Source organism: Pelophylax lessonae, assembly GCF_965119305.1.
Source record: "Pelophylax lessonae genome assembly, chromosome: 4".
NCBI lineage: Eukaryota > Metazoa > Chordata > Amphibia > Anura > Ranidae > Pelophylax > Pelophylax lessonae.
Genome location: NC_138771.1, coordinates 63,024,073 through 63,044,807, shown reverse-complemented (window position 1 = coordinate 63,044,807; position 20,735 = coordinate 63,024,073). Strand labels below are relative to the sequence as shown.

Genomic DNA, 20,735 nt, shown 5'->3' with positions numbered 1-20,735 from the left:
ACTGGGGGGAGGTGTTGGGGAGGGCATTCCATGGGGTATCAGGAGGACATACACTGGGGGGGGGGTTTTGGGAGGGCATACCATGGGGTATCAGGAGGGCACACACTGGGGGGGGTTGGGGGGACATAGCATGGGGTGTCAAGAGGGAACACACTTTGGGGGGGTGTTTGGAGGGCATACCATGGGGTGTTAGGAGGGCACACACCAGAGGGTATTCACAATGCTTTATTGAGCTAAATGAAAAGGACATGCATTTCCATCTGTCAGCTAACAGCACCTCTATGCTAAGCTGCAGTAACTCAGCAGACGTAGCATAGAGGTCCTTGTAAACGAATCCACCATGTACAGCTACCTCCAGGAAGATTCACTCGGCTCCCTCTGCTCAGCTGCTCACACTTCCCTCTTCCAGGCAGGCGCGATCTCCGTGGTCAGGTACATCCCCATCCCGCCCACTCACTCACGCAGCAAGCAGCCTGCAGGAGATAGGCTGGAAACCTGCTGGGGGAGGTACAGGGGGCGGAGTGTCAAGTGTCTATGTGTAATGGCTGTGAGTTGTCCCGACCGCAGCTCTGATTTCCCGGGGTGCGCTCGGCCTCACAATCAGTAATATTTTCTCGGGGGGAGCAATTGCCCCTTTGTCCCCCCCGCCGAACCCCGGAGACTGACTCACCGAACCCCTGGGGTTCGATCGAACCCAGGTTAAGAACCACTGGTCTAGCCTGTAGAGGTCTGTGTGTCCCTCCATGCATATGCCTCCCCCAGACCATCACTGACCCACCACCCAACCGGTCATGCTGAACGATGTTACAGGCAGCATAATGTTCTCCACATCTGTCAGGAAAGAAAGACGCCTCTAAGTGCAGTATTAAAAGGATTTATTATTTGGTGCAAGGGATTAAAAAAAAAAAAAAAACACTTACAAGATGGCAGAGATAACAGACATGTATTAATTGTCCTCTTCTGGTTTGCTGTGTCCTCTGTCTGCTGGGTTAGGGAGGATGAGAGAGTTGTCCTGCAGCTGTCTGGATTCCCTGGTGACGTGGAGGAACGAGGAAGCGGAGAGGCAGATGGCGACCCAGGTTCCAGAACCAAGCTGGAACGCACACGGCTGATATGCCCAACGCCTTGTTCCGACGCCATAACGCAGGGCTTGACAAATTTTCCTGAAATCTAGGAGCCAGCTAAAAAAGTTAGGAGCCAGTTTTTTTTTTTTTTAAACTAACAACCAAGCTTTATTTAATAAAACGGATACTAAATTTACACATAAATACTACTAGAACCCCACTCTCCTCTATAGCACAATTGGATGAAAACAGACTGTCTGTCTCTTTCCATCCGATGCCATCTGATCCGATCTACGGGATGGATAGAAAATAGAACCACCATCCGTCTGCTTTTGGTGGACAGGATCAGATGGTGGCAGATTACTGCTCCATAGAGGAGAATCAAGGGTCCGATCAGGTCTGCCTGAAAAACTGACAGGCGGACCTGATCAGACAGCCCGTGTGAAAGGGGCCTTCGGCTGTGGCATGGCAATGAGGAAAAAAAAAAAAGGATATATATATATATATATATATATTTTTTTTTTTTTTTTTAATAATTGGAAAAAAAAGAATTTTTTTTAATAATTAAAAAAAAAGAAAAAAATATATATTTTTTTTTTTACATTTAAAAAATAAATTAAATAATAATAACCACACTCCCTGTCAAAGGTAACTAACTGGACAGGGAGATGGTAATGAATGAATTGAGAACAAAAAGTCAGTGGAAACAGTCATTACAACAGTCATTACTCCCGGCCTCCACAAGAGGGCGCCAGTTCCCCATTGGAAGCCTGTTATCTCAAGTAGGCCGAAAAGCCGGAGCCTCAATTTTCGGACGGCCCGGAAGTCCGTGCACTCCGTGCGCGGAAGTCCGGGCAAAAATGACAGGACACCTTCTGCAGGGCACCCCCAGGCGCGAGGTCGCTAATTCTAGTCGCAAATGCGACCTGGCGCCCGGGGATTGTCAAGCCCTGCCATAACGTGTTTCAGAGCATGTGCGGCTCCTTCGTCAGACCTAAGCCCATGTTTGTTCAGCAGGCACAGAGTCAGAGCCTTGTGTTCAAACTCTCCGTTGAGAGCCAACTGACGACCTCCCGGCCCTTTCGACTTCCTCTGTCCAATCAACGCCTCACAAGACCATCAGGATAGGATAGTCTTGTGAGGAGTTGATTGGACAGAGGTAGCCAAAAGGGTCGGGAAGCCATCGATTGGCTTTCGGAGAGTTTGAACACAAGGCTCTGAGCCTGCTGAACAAACATGGGCTTAGGTCTGACGAAGGAGTCACACATGCTCTGAAACACGTTACCGCCCAACGCTTTCCCCTGACGCCATACAGGCCACGAGCGTTGCAGCTTGGTTCTGGAACCCGGGCCACCATCTGCCTCTCCGCTTCCTCGTTCCTCCACGTCACCAGGGAATCCGGACAGCTGCAGGACGGCTCTCTCATCCTCCCTCACCCGGCAGACAGAGGACACAGCAAACCAAAAGAGGACAATTAATACATGCCTGTTATCTCTGCCATCTTGTAAATGTTTTTAATCCCTTGCATCAAATAATAAATCCTTAGAATTCTGCACTTAGAGGCGTCTTTCTTTCCTTATATGATCCTATAGAGCTGCTTCTCACACAAGTGCTGCCCTCAGTGCAACCGCTCTACCGCAACAAAGGACCAGACAGCCTTCCTCACCAGAGCGCTGTAACGCTCCTGCGTTTTTATTATAGGCTGGATTTGCAGCTGCAAAATCTCCACTCAGTAGTCATGTAGAGATGTGTTGCATACCAGATCCAACTCTCCAGGACTCATCACCGTGGGCCTGTCAGCTTCAACATACAGATATATACACACTCAATGAGATGTTCCTGGAGTGATAGGATGTATATGATAGTATGAAGGTGATGTGCTGAAGGGACAGGTGTGAACAGTGACAAGGATGGTAATCACTTGATGTTAGTAGTTTAGAGAGGTCCAGTAGATAAGGGATGGTCCGGTAGCGAGATACAGGGATCAGTAGCGAGGTTCCGGTCTGCTCCAGGTAGAGGGAATAGCTGGAGGTTCCGATCGAGAGACAGGCTTGAAAGCATGTGGATAACAAGGCAGGTTGAACGAACAATGTGAGTGAGACCGCCGGCGGTTGAAATAGCCGCTCTGCGGCGCTCAGCAGTGACATCATCGTTCTTAAAGGTATATGCGTACCACCTGAAGAGAAAGGTGGGATGCATTACAGAGGAAAGTGGTGATTAAGGGTACCGGAGGTACCAGAATCTTACAGTACCCCCCCGTTAAGGCCGGCTCCGGAAGGCCTATAGGACAGGTTTCTTTGGGTGTTTCGAGTGAAAGTTCCGTATAAGTCTAGGAGCATGAATATCAGAGGTATCTAGCCAGGTGTTGTCTTGGGGTCCATAGTTCTTCCATCTTATGAGATACTGGAGTCTTCCTCTATGGATGCGAGAATCCAAAATTTCCTTGATCTCATACTCTTCTCCGCCTTCAACTTGTATTGGAGGTGGAGGCAAGATGGTAGGCCTTATTCCTTGGTTAGGAACATGGGGCTTCAGTAGCGACACATGGAAGATGGGATGGATCTTGAGATCTGCTGGTAGGGTGAGCTGTATTGCAGCTTTTCCGATAAGTTTTTTAATTGGGAACGGTCCCGAAAATAAAGGTCCAAGCTTCTTGCTAGGGATTTTTAATCTTAAGTTCTTTGTCGATAGCCAAACAAGGTCCCCAATAGCATACTGAGGAGAAGGTCTTCTACGAAGGTCGTAGTACTTTTTTTGTTGACTGTGAGCGTGTGATATAGTGGTATTGAGTAAGCCCAAAGAGTCTTTTATTTGGGTAAGGTAATCCGAGGCTACTGGGTTACTCGATGGCAGGATGCGTGGTGGAAGAAGAGTGGGATGAAACCCATAGTTCAAGTAGAACGGACTTTGCTTCGTGGTACTGTGGGTTGCGTTGTTGTAAGCAAATTCTGCTAGAGGAAGGAGATCCACCCAATCATCCTGCAAGTATGATGTGTAGCAACATAGATATTGCTCAATGCACTGGTTGACTCTTTCAGTCTGTCCGTTGGTCTGAGGATGGTAGGGAGAAGTGAGCTTTCGCTCAATGCGTAAAATTTGACAAAGTGCTTGCCAAAATTTAGAGATGAATTGTGAACCACGGTCGGACAAAAGAGTTTTTGGAATTCCATGCAACTTAAACACATGTTTCATCAGTAGTTCTGATGTTTGTTTAGATGAAGGTAGTCTACGGATAGCAATGAAATGTGCCATCTTTGTCAAGTGGTTGTAACGCACCTGCGTTTCTTATATGGTGTGGATTTTCAGCTGCAGAAATAGTTCCACGTCAGTTGTCATGTAAGAGATATGCTGAGATACCATTCCCAACCTCAATGACTCATCATGTGTGGAAGGTCTTATTTCAGCCAGTAAATACACACAATTAGCAAGCTGGTTCCTAGAATGACTTTATGTATGTGGTAACACAATGATGAAGGTTTGAGGGATAGGTTGAGTGGAGGTGGTAGGTGATAGACACTTGAAGGTGAGACAGTAGCAGATGGATGCAGGAAGGTTTAACAATGTTGTATGATAGCAGATGATAGAATAGCAGGTGGACATACAAAAGAGATCAACCCAGTGCAGAAAAGTAGCAGTAGTCTCAAGAGCTAGCAATCTAGTTTATGCAGATGTGATAAACAGTCTCTACTATGCAGAGCTAGATAGTGTAAGCTTAGTATAAGTTTATAGAGAATTCCCCTGCGGGGTACTTAGCACTATTAGCGATACAGCCGAAGGGTGGTTCAGGAGAGGCGGATGATCCAGTAGCGGGATACAGGGATCAGCGCAGCGAGGTTCCGTCAGCGAAGTAAGCTTGCAAGCATGGAAGCTTCAAGCAAGGTTAGCATCCAGATAAGGGTGTTTGAACGAACACATGTGAGTGAGAGCCGACGCCTTAAATAGCCATCTAGTCCAGCGCTGAGTGATGACAGCTCCAGTCTTAAAGGTGTATGCGCACCTTTCCAAAAGTAAATGGTAGGGCGCATACACTTGTGGAAAGTGTAATTTAGGGTACCAAAGGTACCGGAACATTACAATACCCCCCCTTTAAGGCCTGCTCCTGAAGGCCTCTGGAGCTGGTTTGTCGAGGTATCTCGCATGAAAATTGCGGATTAATCTAGGGGCATGTATGTCAGAGGTGTTTAGCCAGGTGTCGTCTTGGGGCCCATAGTTCTTCCATCTAATCAAGTACTGAAGTCTTCTTCTGTAGATACGAGAATCCAGAATCTCTTTTATCTCGTATTCTTCTCCACCTTCAACTTGTACAGGAGGGGGAGGTGGAATATTAGGCCTTATTCCTTGGTCCGGAACATGGGGTTTTAGTAGCGACACATGGAAAATGGGATGGATTTTTAGGTCCATTGGCAATGTAAGCTGCACTGCAGCTTTTCCAATAAGTTTCTTGATTGGGAAAGGTCCCAAGAACAGAGGTCCAAGCTTTTTGCTAGGGATCTTCAGTCTCAAGTTTTTTGTTGAGAGCCAAACGAGGTCCCCGATAGTATACTGTGGAGAAGGTCTTCTACGAAGATCATAGTACTTCTTTTGTTGACTGTGAGCGTGTGCAATGGTAGTATTTAGTAAACCCAGAGAATCCTTTATTTGGGAAAGATAGTCTGAGGCTACTGGGTTATTTGAAGGAAGGATGCGTGGAGGGAGAATAGAGGGATGGAACCCATAGTTCAAGTAGAACGGACTCTGCTTGGTTGTACTGTGAGTTGCGTTGTTGTAGGCAAATTCTGCCAGGGGGAGAAGATCCAACCAATCATCCTGTTGGTAAGAAGTGTAACAACGTAAATACTGCTCGATGCATTGGTTGACTCTTTCAGTCTGTCCGTTGGTCTGCGGATGGTAAGGAGAAGTGAGCTTCCGCTCAATCCGTAGTATGTGACATAGTTCTTGCCAGAATTTAGAAATAAATTGGGATCCACGGTCAGACAAAAGAGTTTTTGGGATACCATGTAATCTGAAGACATGTTTCATCAGGAGTTCTGCCGTTTGTTTGGACGAAGGTAGTCTGCGAATAGCAATGAAATGTGCCATCTTTGTCAGATGGTCCACTGACACCAAGATGGTATTAAATCCTTTGGAAGGAGGCAATTCTACGATGAAGTCCAATGACAGAACCTCCCATGGAGTTTGGGGTATTGGTAGACTGCATAGTAGGCCGGATGGTCTCGTAGTGTCAATTTTGGACCTGGCACAGACATTGCATGAAGAGATGAATTTTTGTATAGATGTTTTCATGTCAGGCCACCAGAATTGCCGAGAAATCAAATTGAAAGTCTTTGTCATACCCATATGTCCTGCCATAGGCACATCATGCGATAATTCCAAGATCTTGGTGCGTAGGGTAGGTGGTATGTAAAGTTTGTCGTTGTAGTAGAGGAAGCCTTCTGCATCGGTATTTAGTTGTGGTGGGGGTGAATCCAACCTTATGCCATGCAGAACCTCTTCCTTCAAGGAACGGACAACTCCAATAATGCGTTTGTGAGGTATTATAGGAACGGAAGGAATTTCAAAGTAATTTTCTTCAGTTAGTCGTGATAGTGTTTTTTTGTTCTTATCTGCAGGTGTGTAGGTCACTAGGAAGTTAAACCTTAGAAAGAATAGTGACCATCGTACCTGTCGATGCGAGAGAGTTTTGCTAGTCTGAAGATATTGGAGGTTTTTATGGTCCGTGTATATAATTATTGGTAATTGGGTGCCTTCGAGTAAATGTCGCCAATTCTCCAGAGCCAATTTTATAGCAAGCAGTTCCTTCTCACCCACGGGGTAATTTATCTCGGGACTGCTCAGGGATTTAGAAAAAAAGGCGACTGGATGAAGTGGTGAAGTGTGGGTAGGTCGTTGGGAGAGTATTGCTCCTACTGCCAGGTTTGACGCATCTACCTCCAGAATGTATTGGAGGGATGGGTCTGGATGGCGTAATATGGGAGCGGAAGTAAACCTTGTCTTTAACAAGTGGAAAGCCTTATTTGCTTCTTCTGACCATTTAAATGGTATTTTTATGCTAGTGAGCTGTGTGAGGGGTCTCACAATAGCAGAAAAGTTTTTTATGAACTTCCTGTAGAAATTTGAAAATCCCAGGAATCGCTGTAGCGCCTTGCTGGTGTAGGCCAATCCTGAATGCAGGATATTTAACTCATGTCCATCTCGATTCCTGTTTTGGATATGATGTAGCCTAGAAAGAGTACCTCATCTTTATGGAACAAGCATTTCTTCAGCTTCACATAAAGATTATGTGCAAGCAATCTCGATAATACAAGTCTTACATGTCTTATGTGTTCAGACAGGGTCCGTGAATATATAAGTATATCGTCCAGATATACCACAACACAGACATCTAGTAAGTCTTTAAAAATATTGTTTATAAATCGTTGGAAAACTGCAGGGGCGTTGCATAGGCCGAATGGCATCACAAGATACTCGAACAATCCGTATCTAGTTCTGAACGCAGTCTTCCACTCGTGTCCATCACGGATTCGAATGAGATTGTATGCTCCTTTCAGGTCTAATTTTGAAAAATAGGTAGCTCCACGCACCTGCTCAATGAGCTCAGGGATAAGTGGTAGAGGATAGCGATCTTTTATTGTGATAGCATTCAATTTCCTGTAGTCGATGATAGGTCTGAGACTTGAATCTTTATTGCGAACAAAAAAGAGTCCTGCTGCTGTGGAAGAAGTGGAAGGTCTAATAAAACCTTTTTCCAAGTTCTCATCCAAATAGGTTTTGAGATGGGCAAGTTCATCCTGTGAAAGAGGATAAACATGACCGAACGGCAATTTGCTATTTGGGAGTAGATCAATGCTACAATCATAGTCTCGATGAGGAGGTAATGCTTGAGCATTTTTCTCAAGAAAAACCTCAGAAAGATCCTGATAACATAGTGGTGCAATCTCATCTGTCACCACAGACAGAATCTTCCCGGAAAACGGGAGGTTAAACGTTTCCTCGCAATAACAAGAAGGGAAGGTCAAGGACCGTTTCTTCCAATCTATGGTTGGTTGGTGTGTGTGCAACCAGGGAAGTCCCAACACAATGGGAAAGTGGGGTGATGGTATTAAATCGAAGGTAGAAGTCTCCCTATGAGACTCGTTAATAGTGACTAGAAGTGCTTGTGTCTGATCGGTGATCGGACCAGAGGATAACGGAACACCGGTAATAAGACTTACTGAGACAGGTTTGAGTTTAGAAATAATAGGAATTTTATTTAAAGCAGCAAAACATATATCCATATAATTTCCACAAGATCCTGTGTCAATCATGGCCTTAGTAGTAATCCTGTTCTGGTCCCACTGTAATGTCAAAAAAACAGAAATGTAGGGGTTAGTGAATGAAGTTGTCAATCCTCCTAGGAAGACATGTGAACACTCACCCTTCTTTTTGTTGACTAGGGGACAGACGTTTATCTTGTGATCCGGGGATGCACAGTACAAGCAGAGATTTTCATTTCGTCTTTTGGCTTTTTCCATAGTTGATAGCGGTGGGCGTATGGTTCCTATCTCCATAGGAACGGGGTCAACGGCCAGACTCCGAGAGGAAACGGATAATGGCATTCCCATCTTTTCAGCCTTTCTTTCTCGTAGTCTTCTATCTATGGTAATACTGAGTTGTATTAATGCATCCAGGGTTTTTGGCAGATCCGCTCGGGCGAGCTCGTCCTTAACGGCTTCTGATAGGCCAAGCCTAAATGGTTTTCAGAGATGCATCATTCCATTCTGAATCAAGGGTCCATCTCTTGAACTCTGCGACAAAGTCTTCCACAGGCCTCCTTCCTTGTTTCAAGGATCTTAACTGAAGATCAGCAGTACTCTGCCTATTGGGGTCATCATATAGGCTAGTGAGCTCTGCCAGGAACAAGGCATAGGAGTTGAGAAGCTGGTCGTTTTTCTCAAAAAGAGAATCTGCCCAGGCTCGAGGATCGCTTGATAGGTAAGAAATAATAGTACAAACCTTAATGTGATCAGTAAGGTAGGTACGAGGTTTTAGCAAAAAAAGTAACTCACATGCGTTTTTAAATTCGCGAAATTTTTTGCGATCGCCTGTAAATACCAAAGGGGGATTTATCTTGGGTTCAGGGGACTGAGCAGAGGTAAGTTGTGTCAGTCTAATTACCTGCTGCGACAGAGCCTGATTGTCTTCTTTTAATTGAGCAAGTGCGTGTATTAACGCAGATACTTGCTGTTTTAATTGTGTCACCTGAGTGGCTATTTCTGCTGAATCCATTTTTTAGGTTCGTTCAATCTGTAACGCTCCTGCGTTTCTTATATGGTTGACTCTTTCAGTCTGTCCGTTGGTCTGAGGATGGTAGGGAGAAGTGAGCTTTCGCTCAATGCGTAAAATTTGACAAAGTGCTTGCCAAAATTTAGAGATGAATTGTGAACCACGGTCGGACAAAAGAGTTTTTGGAATTCCATGCAACTTAAACACATGTTTCATCAGTAGTTCTGATGTTTGTTTAGATGAAGGTGAGTGAGAGCCGACGCCTTAAATAGCCATCTAGTCCGGCGCTGAGTGATGACAGCTCCAGTCTTAAAGGTGTATGCGCACCTTTCCAAAAGTAAATGGTAGGGCGCATACACTTGTGGAAAGTGTAATTTAGGGTACCAAAGGTACCGGAACATTACAGTGGTCCACTGACACTAGGATGGTATTAAATCCTTTAGAGGGTGGTAGTTCTACTATGAAATCTAAGGATACAACTTCCCATGGAACCTGGGGTATTGGTAGACTACAAAGTAGTCCAGATGGTTTTGTGGTGTCAGTTTTGGACCTTGCACGGATGTCACATGAAGAAACAAATTTTTGTACAGACGTCTTCATATCAGGCCACCAAAACTGCCTGGTGAGCAAATTAAAGGTTTTCGTTATACCCATATGTCCTGCCATGGGCACATCATGCGATAACTCCAAAATCTTGGTGCGCATAGTAGGGGGTATGTAGAGTTTGTCATTGTAATAGAGGAAGCCTTCTGCATCAGTACTTAGTTGTGGTGGAGGTGAATCCATTCTTATACTGTGCAAAATCTCTTCCTTCAAGGAACGGACAACACCAATAATGCGTTCATAGGGTATTATGGGAATGGAAGGGATTTCGGCGCAGTTATCTTCGGTTAATCGTGATAGCGCATCCGCTTTTTTATTTTTGTCTGCAGGCGTGTAGGTCACTAGGAAATTAAATCTTAAAAAGAATAATGACCATCGCACCTGCCGGTGGGAGAGAGTCTTGTTAGTCTGGAGGTATTGAAGGTTTTTATGATCTGTATATATGAGTATTGGTAACTGGGTACCTTCGAGCAGATGTCGCCAATTCTCCAGTGCCAGTTTTATGGCAAGCAACTCCTTTTCACCCACTGGGTAATTCACCTCTGGGCTGCTTAGTGATTTTGAAAAGAAAGCAACTGGGTGGAGTGATGAAGTGGGAGAGAACTGCTCCTACTGCCATATTTGACGCATCTACCTCTAGAATATATTGGAGGGATGGGTCTGGATGGCGTAGTATGGGAGCAGAAGTAAAGCTTGATTTTAACAAGCAGAAAGCTTGATTTGCTTCTTCTGACCATTTGAATGTTTTTTTTATACTTGTCAGTTGTGTGAGAGGTCTAACAATAGCGGAAAAGTTCTTGATGAACTTCCTATAGAAGTTCGAGAATCCAAGGAATCGCTGTAGGGCCTTACGAGTTGTTGGTATAGGCCAGTCTTGAATACAGGATATCTTACTCATATCCATCTTAATTCCAGTTTTGGATATGAAGTATCCTAGAAATAATATTTCTTCTTTATGAAATAGACATTTTTTTAATTTCACATATAGTCTGTGTGAGAGCAGTCTGGACAACACAAGTCTTACATGTTTTATGTGTTCAGGCATAGATCGAGAATAAATAAGTATATCGTCTAGGTATACTACAACACAGACATCAAGTAAGTCTCTAAAGATGTCGTTTATGAATCTTTGGAAAGCTGCGGGAGCATTACATAGCCCGAATGGCATCACAAGGTATTCGAATAGTCCGTATCTGGTTCTGAATGCTGTTTTCCACTAATCCCCGTCACGGATTCGGATTAGGTTGTATGCCCCTTTCAGGTCTAATTTGGTGAAATAAGTAGCCCCACGCACCTGTTCAATAAGTTCAGGGATGAGCGGAAAAGGATAGCGATCCTTTATCGTAATCGTGTTTAATTGCCTATAATCGATAATAGGCCTGAGACTGGAATCCTTATTGCGGACAAAGAAAAGTCCTGCAGCAGTGGAAGAAGTAGAGGGTCTAATGAACCCTTTTGTCAAATTCTCATCCAAGTATTCCTTGAGATGAGAAAGTTCATCCTGTGAAAGGGGATAAACATGACCGAAAGGCAATTTGCTGTTAGGGAGTAGATCGATAGTGCAATCGTAATCCCTATGGGGAGGCAACACTTGAGCATTTTTCTCAAGGAACACTTCGGACAGATCCTGATAGCATAGTGGTGCAATTTCATCAGACACCACAGACAGAATCTTCCCATAAGATGGGAGGTTACACGTATTCTCACAATAGTGAGAAGGGAAAACCAAAGTCCGTTTTTTCCAATCTATGATTGGTTGGTGTGTGTGTAACCAGGGAAGTCACAAAATAATAGGAAAATGGGGTGAGGATAGTATGTCAAAGGTGATGGTCTCCACATGTGATTCGTTGGTAGTGGCAAGGAGTGCCTGAGTCTGGTTGGTGATTGGACCAGAAGACAGTGGAATACCATTAATGAAACTAACAGAAACAGGCTTAGATTTTGAAATAATAGGTATTTTATTTAAGGTAACAAAGCGTGTATCAATAAAGTTTCCACAAGATCCAGTGTCGACCATAGCCTTGGTGGTGATCCTAGTTTGGTCCCACTGTAATATCAAACGAACAAAAAGATAGGGGTTAGAGAAGGAAGTCGCCAATCCTCCCAGCAAGACATGTGAACACCCACCCTCTTTCCTGCGGACAAGGGGACAGGTGTTTATCAAATGATCCGAGGATGCGCAGTACATGCAGAGATTTCTGGATGTTCTTCTAGCTCGTTCAGTAGTCGTTAAAGGTGGGCGTATGGTTCCTACATCCATGGGAGTAGGGTCAACGGCCGAAATCTGAGGACTAGACAATGGCATTCCCATCTTTTCAGCCCTTCTTTCTCGCAGTCGTCTGTCGATGTTGATACTAAGTTGTATCAAGGCCTCCAAGGTGCCAGGTAAATCCGCTCGGGCGAGCTCGTCTTTAACAGCTTCCGATAACCCGAGTCTGAATTGAGTTCGCAAAGATGTGTCACTTGAGTGGGTAATTCTGCTGAATCCATTTTTAAGGTTCGTTCAATCTGTAACGCTCCTGCGTTTTTATTATAGGCTGGATTTGCAGCTGCAAAATCTCCACTCAGTAGTCATGTAGAGATGTGTTGAATACCAGATCCAACTCTCCAGGACTCATCACTGTGGGCCTGTCAGCTTCAACATACAGATATATACACACTCAATGAGATGTTCCTGGAGTGATAGGATGTATATGATAGTATGAAGGTGATGTGCTGAAGGGACAGGTGTGAACAGTGACAAGGATGGTAATCACTTGATAGGTTTTGTATAGGAGAGTTCAAGATGGTATTTAGGAATGCAGATAGGTTAGTATCGAGTATGCTAACAGGTGGTGAGGACAGCAGATGACAAATACAGGATAGACTAACCCAGTGCAAGGATAGATAGTAGTAGACAGGAGAGCTAGCAATCTATGCAGCAGTGCAGATGATAGATGGTAGTAGGCTGAAGAGCTAGCAATCTATGTAACAGTGCAGATGATAGGATAGTATAGATAGGTAGTAACAGTCCTTAATGTACATAGGTAGATAGTGCAATAAGGTTATGGAGGGTTCCCCTGCGGGGTACTTATCACTTGTAATGTTAGTAGTTTAGAGAGGTCCAGTAGATAAGGGATGGTCCGGTAGCGAGATACAGGGATCAGTAGCGAGGTTCCGGTCTGCTCCAGGTAGAGGGAATAGCTGGAGGTTCCGATCGAGAGACAGGCTTGAAAGCATGTGGATAACAAGGCAGGTTGAACGAACAATGTGAGTGAGACCGCCGGCGGTTGAAATAGCCGCTCTGCGGCGCTCAGCAGTGACATCATCGTTCTTAAAGGTATATGCGTACCACCTGAAGAGAAAGGTGGGACGCATTACAAAGGAAAGTGGTGATTAAGGGTACCGGAGGTACCAGAATCTTACAAGCACCCACATCTCTCCCTTCCTTTCACGTCTGTCACATGTGCTCAGGGTGAACCTGCTCTCATCTGTGAAAAGCACAGGGTGCCAGTGGTGGAGCTGCCAATTCTGGTGTTCACTGAGGCAGGGCAGTGAGCACAGAGCCCACTAGAGGAAGTCGGGCCCTCAGGCCACCCTCATGAAGTCTGTTTCTGATTGTTTGGTCAGAGACATTCACACCAGTGGCCTGCTGGAGGTCATTTTGTAGGGCTCTGGCAGTGCTCATCCTGTTCCTCCTTGCACAAAGGAGCAGATACTGGTCCCGCTGATGGGTTAAGGACATTCTATGGCCCTGTCCAGCTCTTCTAGAGCAGTGTTTCTCAACTCCGGTCCTCAAGGCACACTAACAGGCCAGGTTTGCAAGATAACTGAAATACATCACAGGTGATATAATGTGCTGCTCAGTGATTTCAGAATTCTAGTCTGCATCTCTCCAAGGTAATACTTAAAATCTGGCCTGTTAGTGTGCACTGAGGACCGGAGTTGAGAAACACTGTCCTAGAGTAACTGCCTGTCTCCAGGAATCTCCTCCATGCTCTTGGTAATGGTACGGATTAATGTGCCATCGTGGAGGAGTTGGACTGCGTGTACAACCTCTATAGGGTCTAGGTATGGCCTCATGCTACCAGTAGTGACACTGACCCCAGCCAAATGAAAAACTAGTGAAAAACAGTCAGAAAAAAATGGGTAGGGAAGAAAATGTCAGTGGCCTCCACCTGTAAAACCATTTTTGTTTTGAAGGTTGTCTCCTTTTGCCCATCCAGTGCACCTGTTGGTAATTTCATTAACACCAAAGCAGCTGAAACTGATTAACAACCCCCTCTGCTACTTAACTGACCAGATCAATATCCCAGGAGTTTAACTGACTTGATGCTATACTCTGATTCAAAAGTGCTCCTTTAATTTATTTGAGCACTATATATACAATATATATATATATATATATATATATATATATATATATATATATATATATATACATATACACACACACACTAGGGATAGACCAATTACCGGCGTGGCCGATATGCACTTTCCATGATATATCGGTATCGGCCTTGGAACTGGCCGATATTTTTGTGCCTTCATTCTGCCTTCTTAGGCCGCCTCCCTTGCCTTGGACAGCCTCCTCTGGAGTCGGGCCTAGTCTAGCCACCCACCCACCACAGGATTCCAGACAGCCAGCCACCCACAGACAGTGTGCCAGCCAGCCAACCACAGGCCCTGTACCAGCCAGCCACCCACAACCCCTGTGCCAGCCAGCCACCCACCCACCACAGGGTGCCAGCAAGCCCGCCAGTAGGCATTAAACAAAAAATTAACATGTTCAGTACCAGATTTGTGTCAAAAATTGTCTTTATTTTTCAAAACTTTAAAATGTACAAAATATCGGCCCATATCGGCCGATACCGAAACATTGTGACCAAAATATCGGTATCGGCCCTGAAAAAAACATATCGGTCTATTCGGCCATACACACTATCAGATTATCTGAAGACTTTTGTCTGTAGACTTACCAAAACCATATAATATGAGGTCAAACCTGAACACTTTCAATTTGTATGCAATCCGGCAGGCCCTTGCACTACATAGAAAAGGTAAATCTGAAGGAAAAAGTCTTCAGATAATCTGATAGTGTGTATGGCCCTTATCTCTAATAGACACACACACATACACTGACTGCTCAAAAATTTAAAGGAACACTTTTTCTGGAAGAATGGTGAAACATTCCCACAGACACACTCCTAAACCTTGTGGACGGCCTTCCCAGAAGATTTGAAGCTGTTATAGCTGCAAAGGGTGGGCCAACTAAATATTGAACCCTACGGACTAAGACTGGGATACCATTAAAGTTCATGTGTGTGTAAAGGCAGGTGTCCCAATACTCTTGACATAGTGTAGTTCTCTATGATGTAAGCTACACAGGTATCAGCAATGTTCCAACTCTGTTTAATGAATTGCTATTACAGCCTACTTGTGAAGGTTACACTATACAGAATGCATGCTCAACCTGGGGCCCTCCAGCTGTTGCGAACTACAAGTCTCATCATGCCTCTGCCTTTAGGAGTCATGCTTGTAACTGTCAGCCTTGCAATGCCTCATGGGACTTGTAGTTCAAGTAGCTGCAAAGGGGGGGGGCCAACTCAATATTGAACCCTACGGACAAAGACTGGGATGCCATTAAAGTTCATGTGTGTAAAGGCAGGCGTCCCAATACTTTTGACAATATAGTGTATCTCATCTCTTATAAATAACCCCCATAGATGTCTCAGCAATCACAGGGCGCTCACCTTCCTCCACCACAGCCAGTAGTCCCACCGTTGCCGCAGCCAGTAGTCCCACCACTGAGCGCAAGTCTTGGCTGAGCTGAACCAGACCAGAGAGGCCGCCGTCCTCTCCCCCACCCTAGAATATGAAAGTAAAATTTATCAACTTACAGGAACTTAATAACCTCATAAAAATCAATTCTACTCCTGAACTTTATCGCTTTATCGCTGTCAGTAGGATTCTATCTCTTGTTTTTAGGATTTTGCACCAGTTGATTAAATCGGTGGCCTGTGAACCCATGTGACCTCCAATCTCCTTCCCCGGTATTAATCAGAGCGCACACACCTGAGAGTTACTAACAAACTGCATTGTGGGTAAAAGACAAATGAGAAATACATTGTATTTTGCACACTAATTTAGACCCCCCCCCCCCCATTACTAGGTACATTACAAGATGGCTGACCTGCAGGTGCAGATCCTTGTTGTCTGAGATTGGATGAAAACATCTCCCCACCTCTGCAATACCAAAAGGCAACTTTCTGTTCAGGAGCTCCAAACAAGGGGGGTAATAATACAAGGCACCTAAAATTGGAAAAATATTTTAAAAAGTCAACATTTTCAGCCCCTCCCACAATGGTGAGATTTTCCCCCAGTAATTCGTGTCTCTGCCCCTCCCACAATGGTGAGATTTCCTGCAGTAGTTTGTGTCTCTGCCCCTCCCACAATGGTGACATTTCCTGCAGTAGTTTGTCTCTGCCCCTCCCACAATGGTGACATTTCCTGCAGTAATTTGTGTCTCTGCCCCTCCCACAATGGTGACATTTCCTGCAGTAGTTTGTGTCTCTGCCCCTCCCACAATGGTGACATTTCCTGCAGTAATTTGTGTCTCTGCCCCTCCCACAATGGTGACATTTCCTGCAGTAATTTGTGTCTCTGCCCCTCCCACAATGGTGAAATTTCCTGCAGTTTTGTGTCTCTGCCCCTCCCACAATGGTGACATTTCCTGCAGTAGTTTGTGTCTCTGCCCCTCCCACAATGGTGACATTTCCTGCAGTAGTTTGTGTCTCTGCCCCTCCCACAATGGTGACATTTCCTGCAGTAGTTTGTGTCTCTGCCCCTTCCACAATGGTGACATTTCCTGCAGTAGTTTGTGTCTCAGCGCCTCCCACAATGGTGACATTTCCTGCAGTAATTTGTGTCTCTGCCCCTCCCACAATGGTGAGATTTCCTGCAGTAGTTTGTGTCTCTGCCCCTCCCACAATGGTGAGATTTCCTGCAGTAGTTTGTGTCTCTGCCCCTCCCACAATGTTGACATTTCCTGCAGTAGTTTGTGTCTCTGCCCCTCCCACAATGGTGACATTTCCTGCAGTAGTTTGTGTCTCTGCCCATCCCACAATGGTGACATTTCCTGCAGTAGTTTGTGTCTCTGCCCCTCCCACAATGGTGACATTTCCTGCAGTAGTTTGTGACTTTGCCCCTCCCACAATGGTGAAATTTCCTGCAGTAGTTTGTGTCTCTGCCCCTCCCACAATGGTGACATATCCTGCAGTAGTTTGTGTCTAGTGTTGGGCGAACGGTTAAGCCTCAGCAGGAGTTTGAGCTTATTATTAGCTATTCACCCCGTTCGGCAAACACCCAAATTTGCAGGGTGTTTGCTGGGTGTTCCCTGTGCTGCACAGCGCATTCTACGCAAGCTCTGCCCAATAAGGGTGCAGTATAAGCTGGTTGTAAAGGAGCGGCCGGGAAGCCGGCTACAGCGTCCTTAACAACCAATGAGCCATCAGCGGTCAAAAAAAAACGGTGTGGGGGCCCCCCAAACCCCCCCCCCCCCACAATACATACCAGTCCCTTATCAGAGCATGCAGGCAGGGGAGTCAGGTAAAGGGTGGGGGTGGGGTGGGAAAATGAGGAGTGTGGGCCCCCACCCCCTCCTGAACCATACCAGACCACATGCCCTAAACAGGCAGGGGTGCTTTGGGGCAGGGGACATGTTGAAAGGGACAAGGATCTCTTCCCCAAAATCTTGGGGTGTGGTTGTGGGGGGTCTGCGGGCATCAGAATCGGGTCTTGCCCGCCATATGTGAATGAGTATTGGGTACATTGTACCCCGACCCATTCATCAAAAAAAAAAATGTCAAAATTAACTAAAACAGTAGACAGGTTATTGACAAATCCTTTATTAAAAACTAAAAAAAACCCGCTATCCTCTAATGTAGATTGATCGACAATCACAACGCCGCCACCACGGGACCTGAAAAAAAAAATGCCTCCGCCCACCGCAAAGACAAACTGCCCAATGGCTGGCTTGCCGTTTGACAGTTCTTATATTAGGTAAGAGCGAGGCCACCTGGCTGCAACACCTGGTGGCACCACCCCCCTTGTGACATCACCAACCAGTGCATGCTGGGTCGATGACATAACTGGGGGGCGGTGCCACCAGTTGATGTCACCAGGTGGCCCCGTCCTAACCGAAGAACTGTCATATTTGATGATGTCAGTTGATGTCACCTGGTGGCACCGCCCCCTCTTGTGACCTCACCAATACTTGCTGGGTCAATGACATCACAGGGGGGCGGTGCCATAAGGTGATGTCGCCAGGTGGCCCCGCCCTTACCTATATAAGAACTGTCAAACGGCAAGCCAGACATTCGGTGGTTTGCCTTTGCGGTGGATGGAGCAATTTTGTTGTATTTTTTAGGTCATGTGGTGGCGTCGTTAATGACGATGGATCTACATTGAAGGACAGCGTTGTTTTCTTTTTAATAAAGAAATTGTAAAAAAAAAAAACCTGTCTACTGATTTTTTTTTTTTGACACTTTTTTGGTGAATGAGTAGGGGTACCCTACTCATTCCCATGGGAGGGGGGAGGGAATAGGACCTGGGGGCCCCCTTGTTAAAAGGGGGCTGCCAGATTTCGATAAGCCCCTTGCCCACAGACCCCCACAAACACAGCCCAAGGTTGTGTGTAAGAGGCCCTTGTAGGAGGATGCATGCTTGGATAAGGGTCTGGTAAGTACTGGGGGGACCCCACACCGTTTCCTTCTTTCCTTTTTAAATAGCTGGGTGCCAGCACTTGCAAATCAATTTAAATGTGATTTAAATATTTTTTTTAGTTGATAAATGTCTGTTTTGCTGCAGCAGGTTCTATACATGGTACAGATGCTCCACTTTACAGACACTTTTTCATTTTTATTGTTGCACTTTAAGCATCATTAAAATCACTGCTCCTGTGAAAAAATGTTGCATTGATACTTGTCCCCCAGGGTAGTACCCAGCCCCCATACCCTTTTTATGGCCAATTACTTGCATATAAGCCTTCATAATGGGGACTTTTGATTTCTTATGTTCGCACCCCATAGCCTTTAATGGGTTTGTGGCAGAATTCCCGAACGGGGGTGTTCAGCCCATCTCTATTTGTGTCATTGTTACCATATAGGAGATCTTGGCGAGGACCGGCCATCTTTTCCAGCTCCTCCTGGGTTAGACTTTGGTTTTGGAGGCGGTCCAGACGGGCTTTGGGGAGGGTCTTCAGCGGTGGTCTTGGTGAAGGGTTGGATGTTCCTGGTAGGTGACACAAAGAGTCAATGGGCAGAACCTGTTCCTGGTGCAGCACCATGGCGTCCCACCATTCCTTTACCATGTTCCTTTTCATTTGGGCTCCCAGGGGCCCCAGGCTGTGACGTCCTCCTAGAACAGAGGCCAGAGTCATCTTCTCCCCCAACAGGAAGAACCATCGATGGCACAACTCCAGAAGATCATCGCTCTTCCGCCGTCCGGCCGCCAGCCTTCTGCACTGCAGTAATAGAGACGCTGGAAATGTCTTCCTTGTCCGCCCGACCTGGACTAGTCCCACCGCACACCAAGACATGGCGGATCGTGGTCACTTGACACAATATGGCCTCCGCCGGGGGATGGTACATAGCTCTGTGAGAATAGTACAGAAAGATAATGTGAGAATGACATTGTTCATGGCAGCCAATCAGCAGTCAGGAAAAGAAAAACGCTGCCAGGTGAGATCTAAACTTTACTGCAGATCCTTGCCTGCTCCTGTTCTGTAGATACAGAGGTAAGCCATTCACACATGCAGAAATCATTAAAAAATAGCACTAATTGGCAGCTCGTGTCTTCATAGGAGGCGCTGTCAGTGCGCTACACCTAAGAACAACGCAGGGGATGCCACATTCCAGGAAACATCCCTATTATACAGGCAGATTACAGGAGCAGGGGCTGGAGGAGATGTAAGGGAGGCCGGCCTATAATCTGAGTACTATTGCCATGGCTGGAAATGAGGGATAAAATGGGGACAGGTTAAAAGATTGTACATAGAGCCGATATGGGGAGGTGACATACACACTGATACAATGTATTATATATAGGAGGACATGGACACGGTATAGGGGGTGATATACACACTGATACAATGTATTATATATAGGAGGACATGGAGACGGTATAGGGGGTGACATACAATGTAGGTATATATATATATATATATATATACACACAGTATATATAGGGGTGACATACAATGAAGTTATATATATATGGGGGTGACATACAATGAAGTTACATATATATATATATATGGGGGTGACATACAATGAAGTTATATATATATATATATATGGGGGTGACATACAATGAAGTTACATATATATGGGGGTGACATACAATGAAGTTATATATATATATATATATATATATATGGGGGTGACATACAATGAAGTTATATATATATGGGGGTGACATACAATGACGTTATATATATATATATATATATATATATATATATATATGGGGGTGACATACAATGAAATTATATATATATATATATGGGGGTGACATACAATGAAGTTTTATATATATATATATAAATATATATATATATATATATATATATATATATGGGGGTGACATACAATGAAGTTATATATATATATATATAAATATGGGGGTGACATACAATAAAGTTTTATATATATATATATATATATATATATATATATATATATATATATGGGGGTGACATACAATGAAGTTATAAATATATGGGCGTGACATACAACACACAGATCGAATTTGTCACCAACCTACAAC

At 44.9% G+C, this 20,735-nt stretch overlaps 1 protein-coding gene across 1 annotated transcript in view; it reads right to left on the bottom strand.

The window, feature by feature from the left end:
* The window catches only part of LOC309552504 (uncharacterized protein), a gene marked incomplete at both ends in the record, with an annotated part of 152,322 nt that overhangs the window by 56,412 nt on the left and 75,175 nt on the right, over positions 1–20,735 (bottom strand). The window contains 4 exon segments of the mRNA XM_082253471.1: positions 15,662–15,776; positions 16,085–16,220; positions 19,068–19,515; positions 19,518–19,562. Of these exon segments, the coding sequence (XP_082109597.1) occupies positions 15,662–15,776; positions 16,085–16,220; positions 19,068–19,515; positions 19,518–19,562 (744 nt within the window).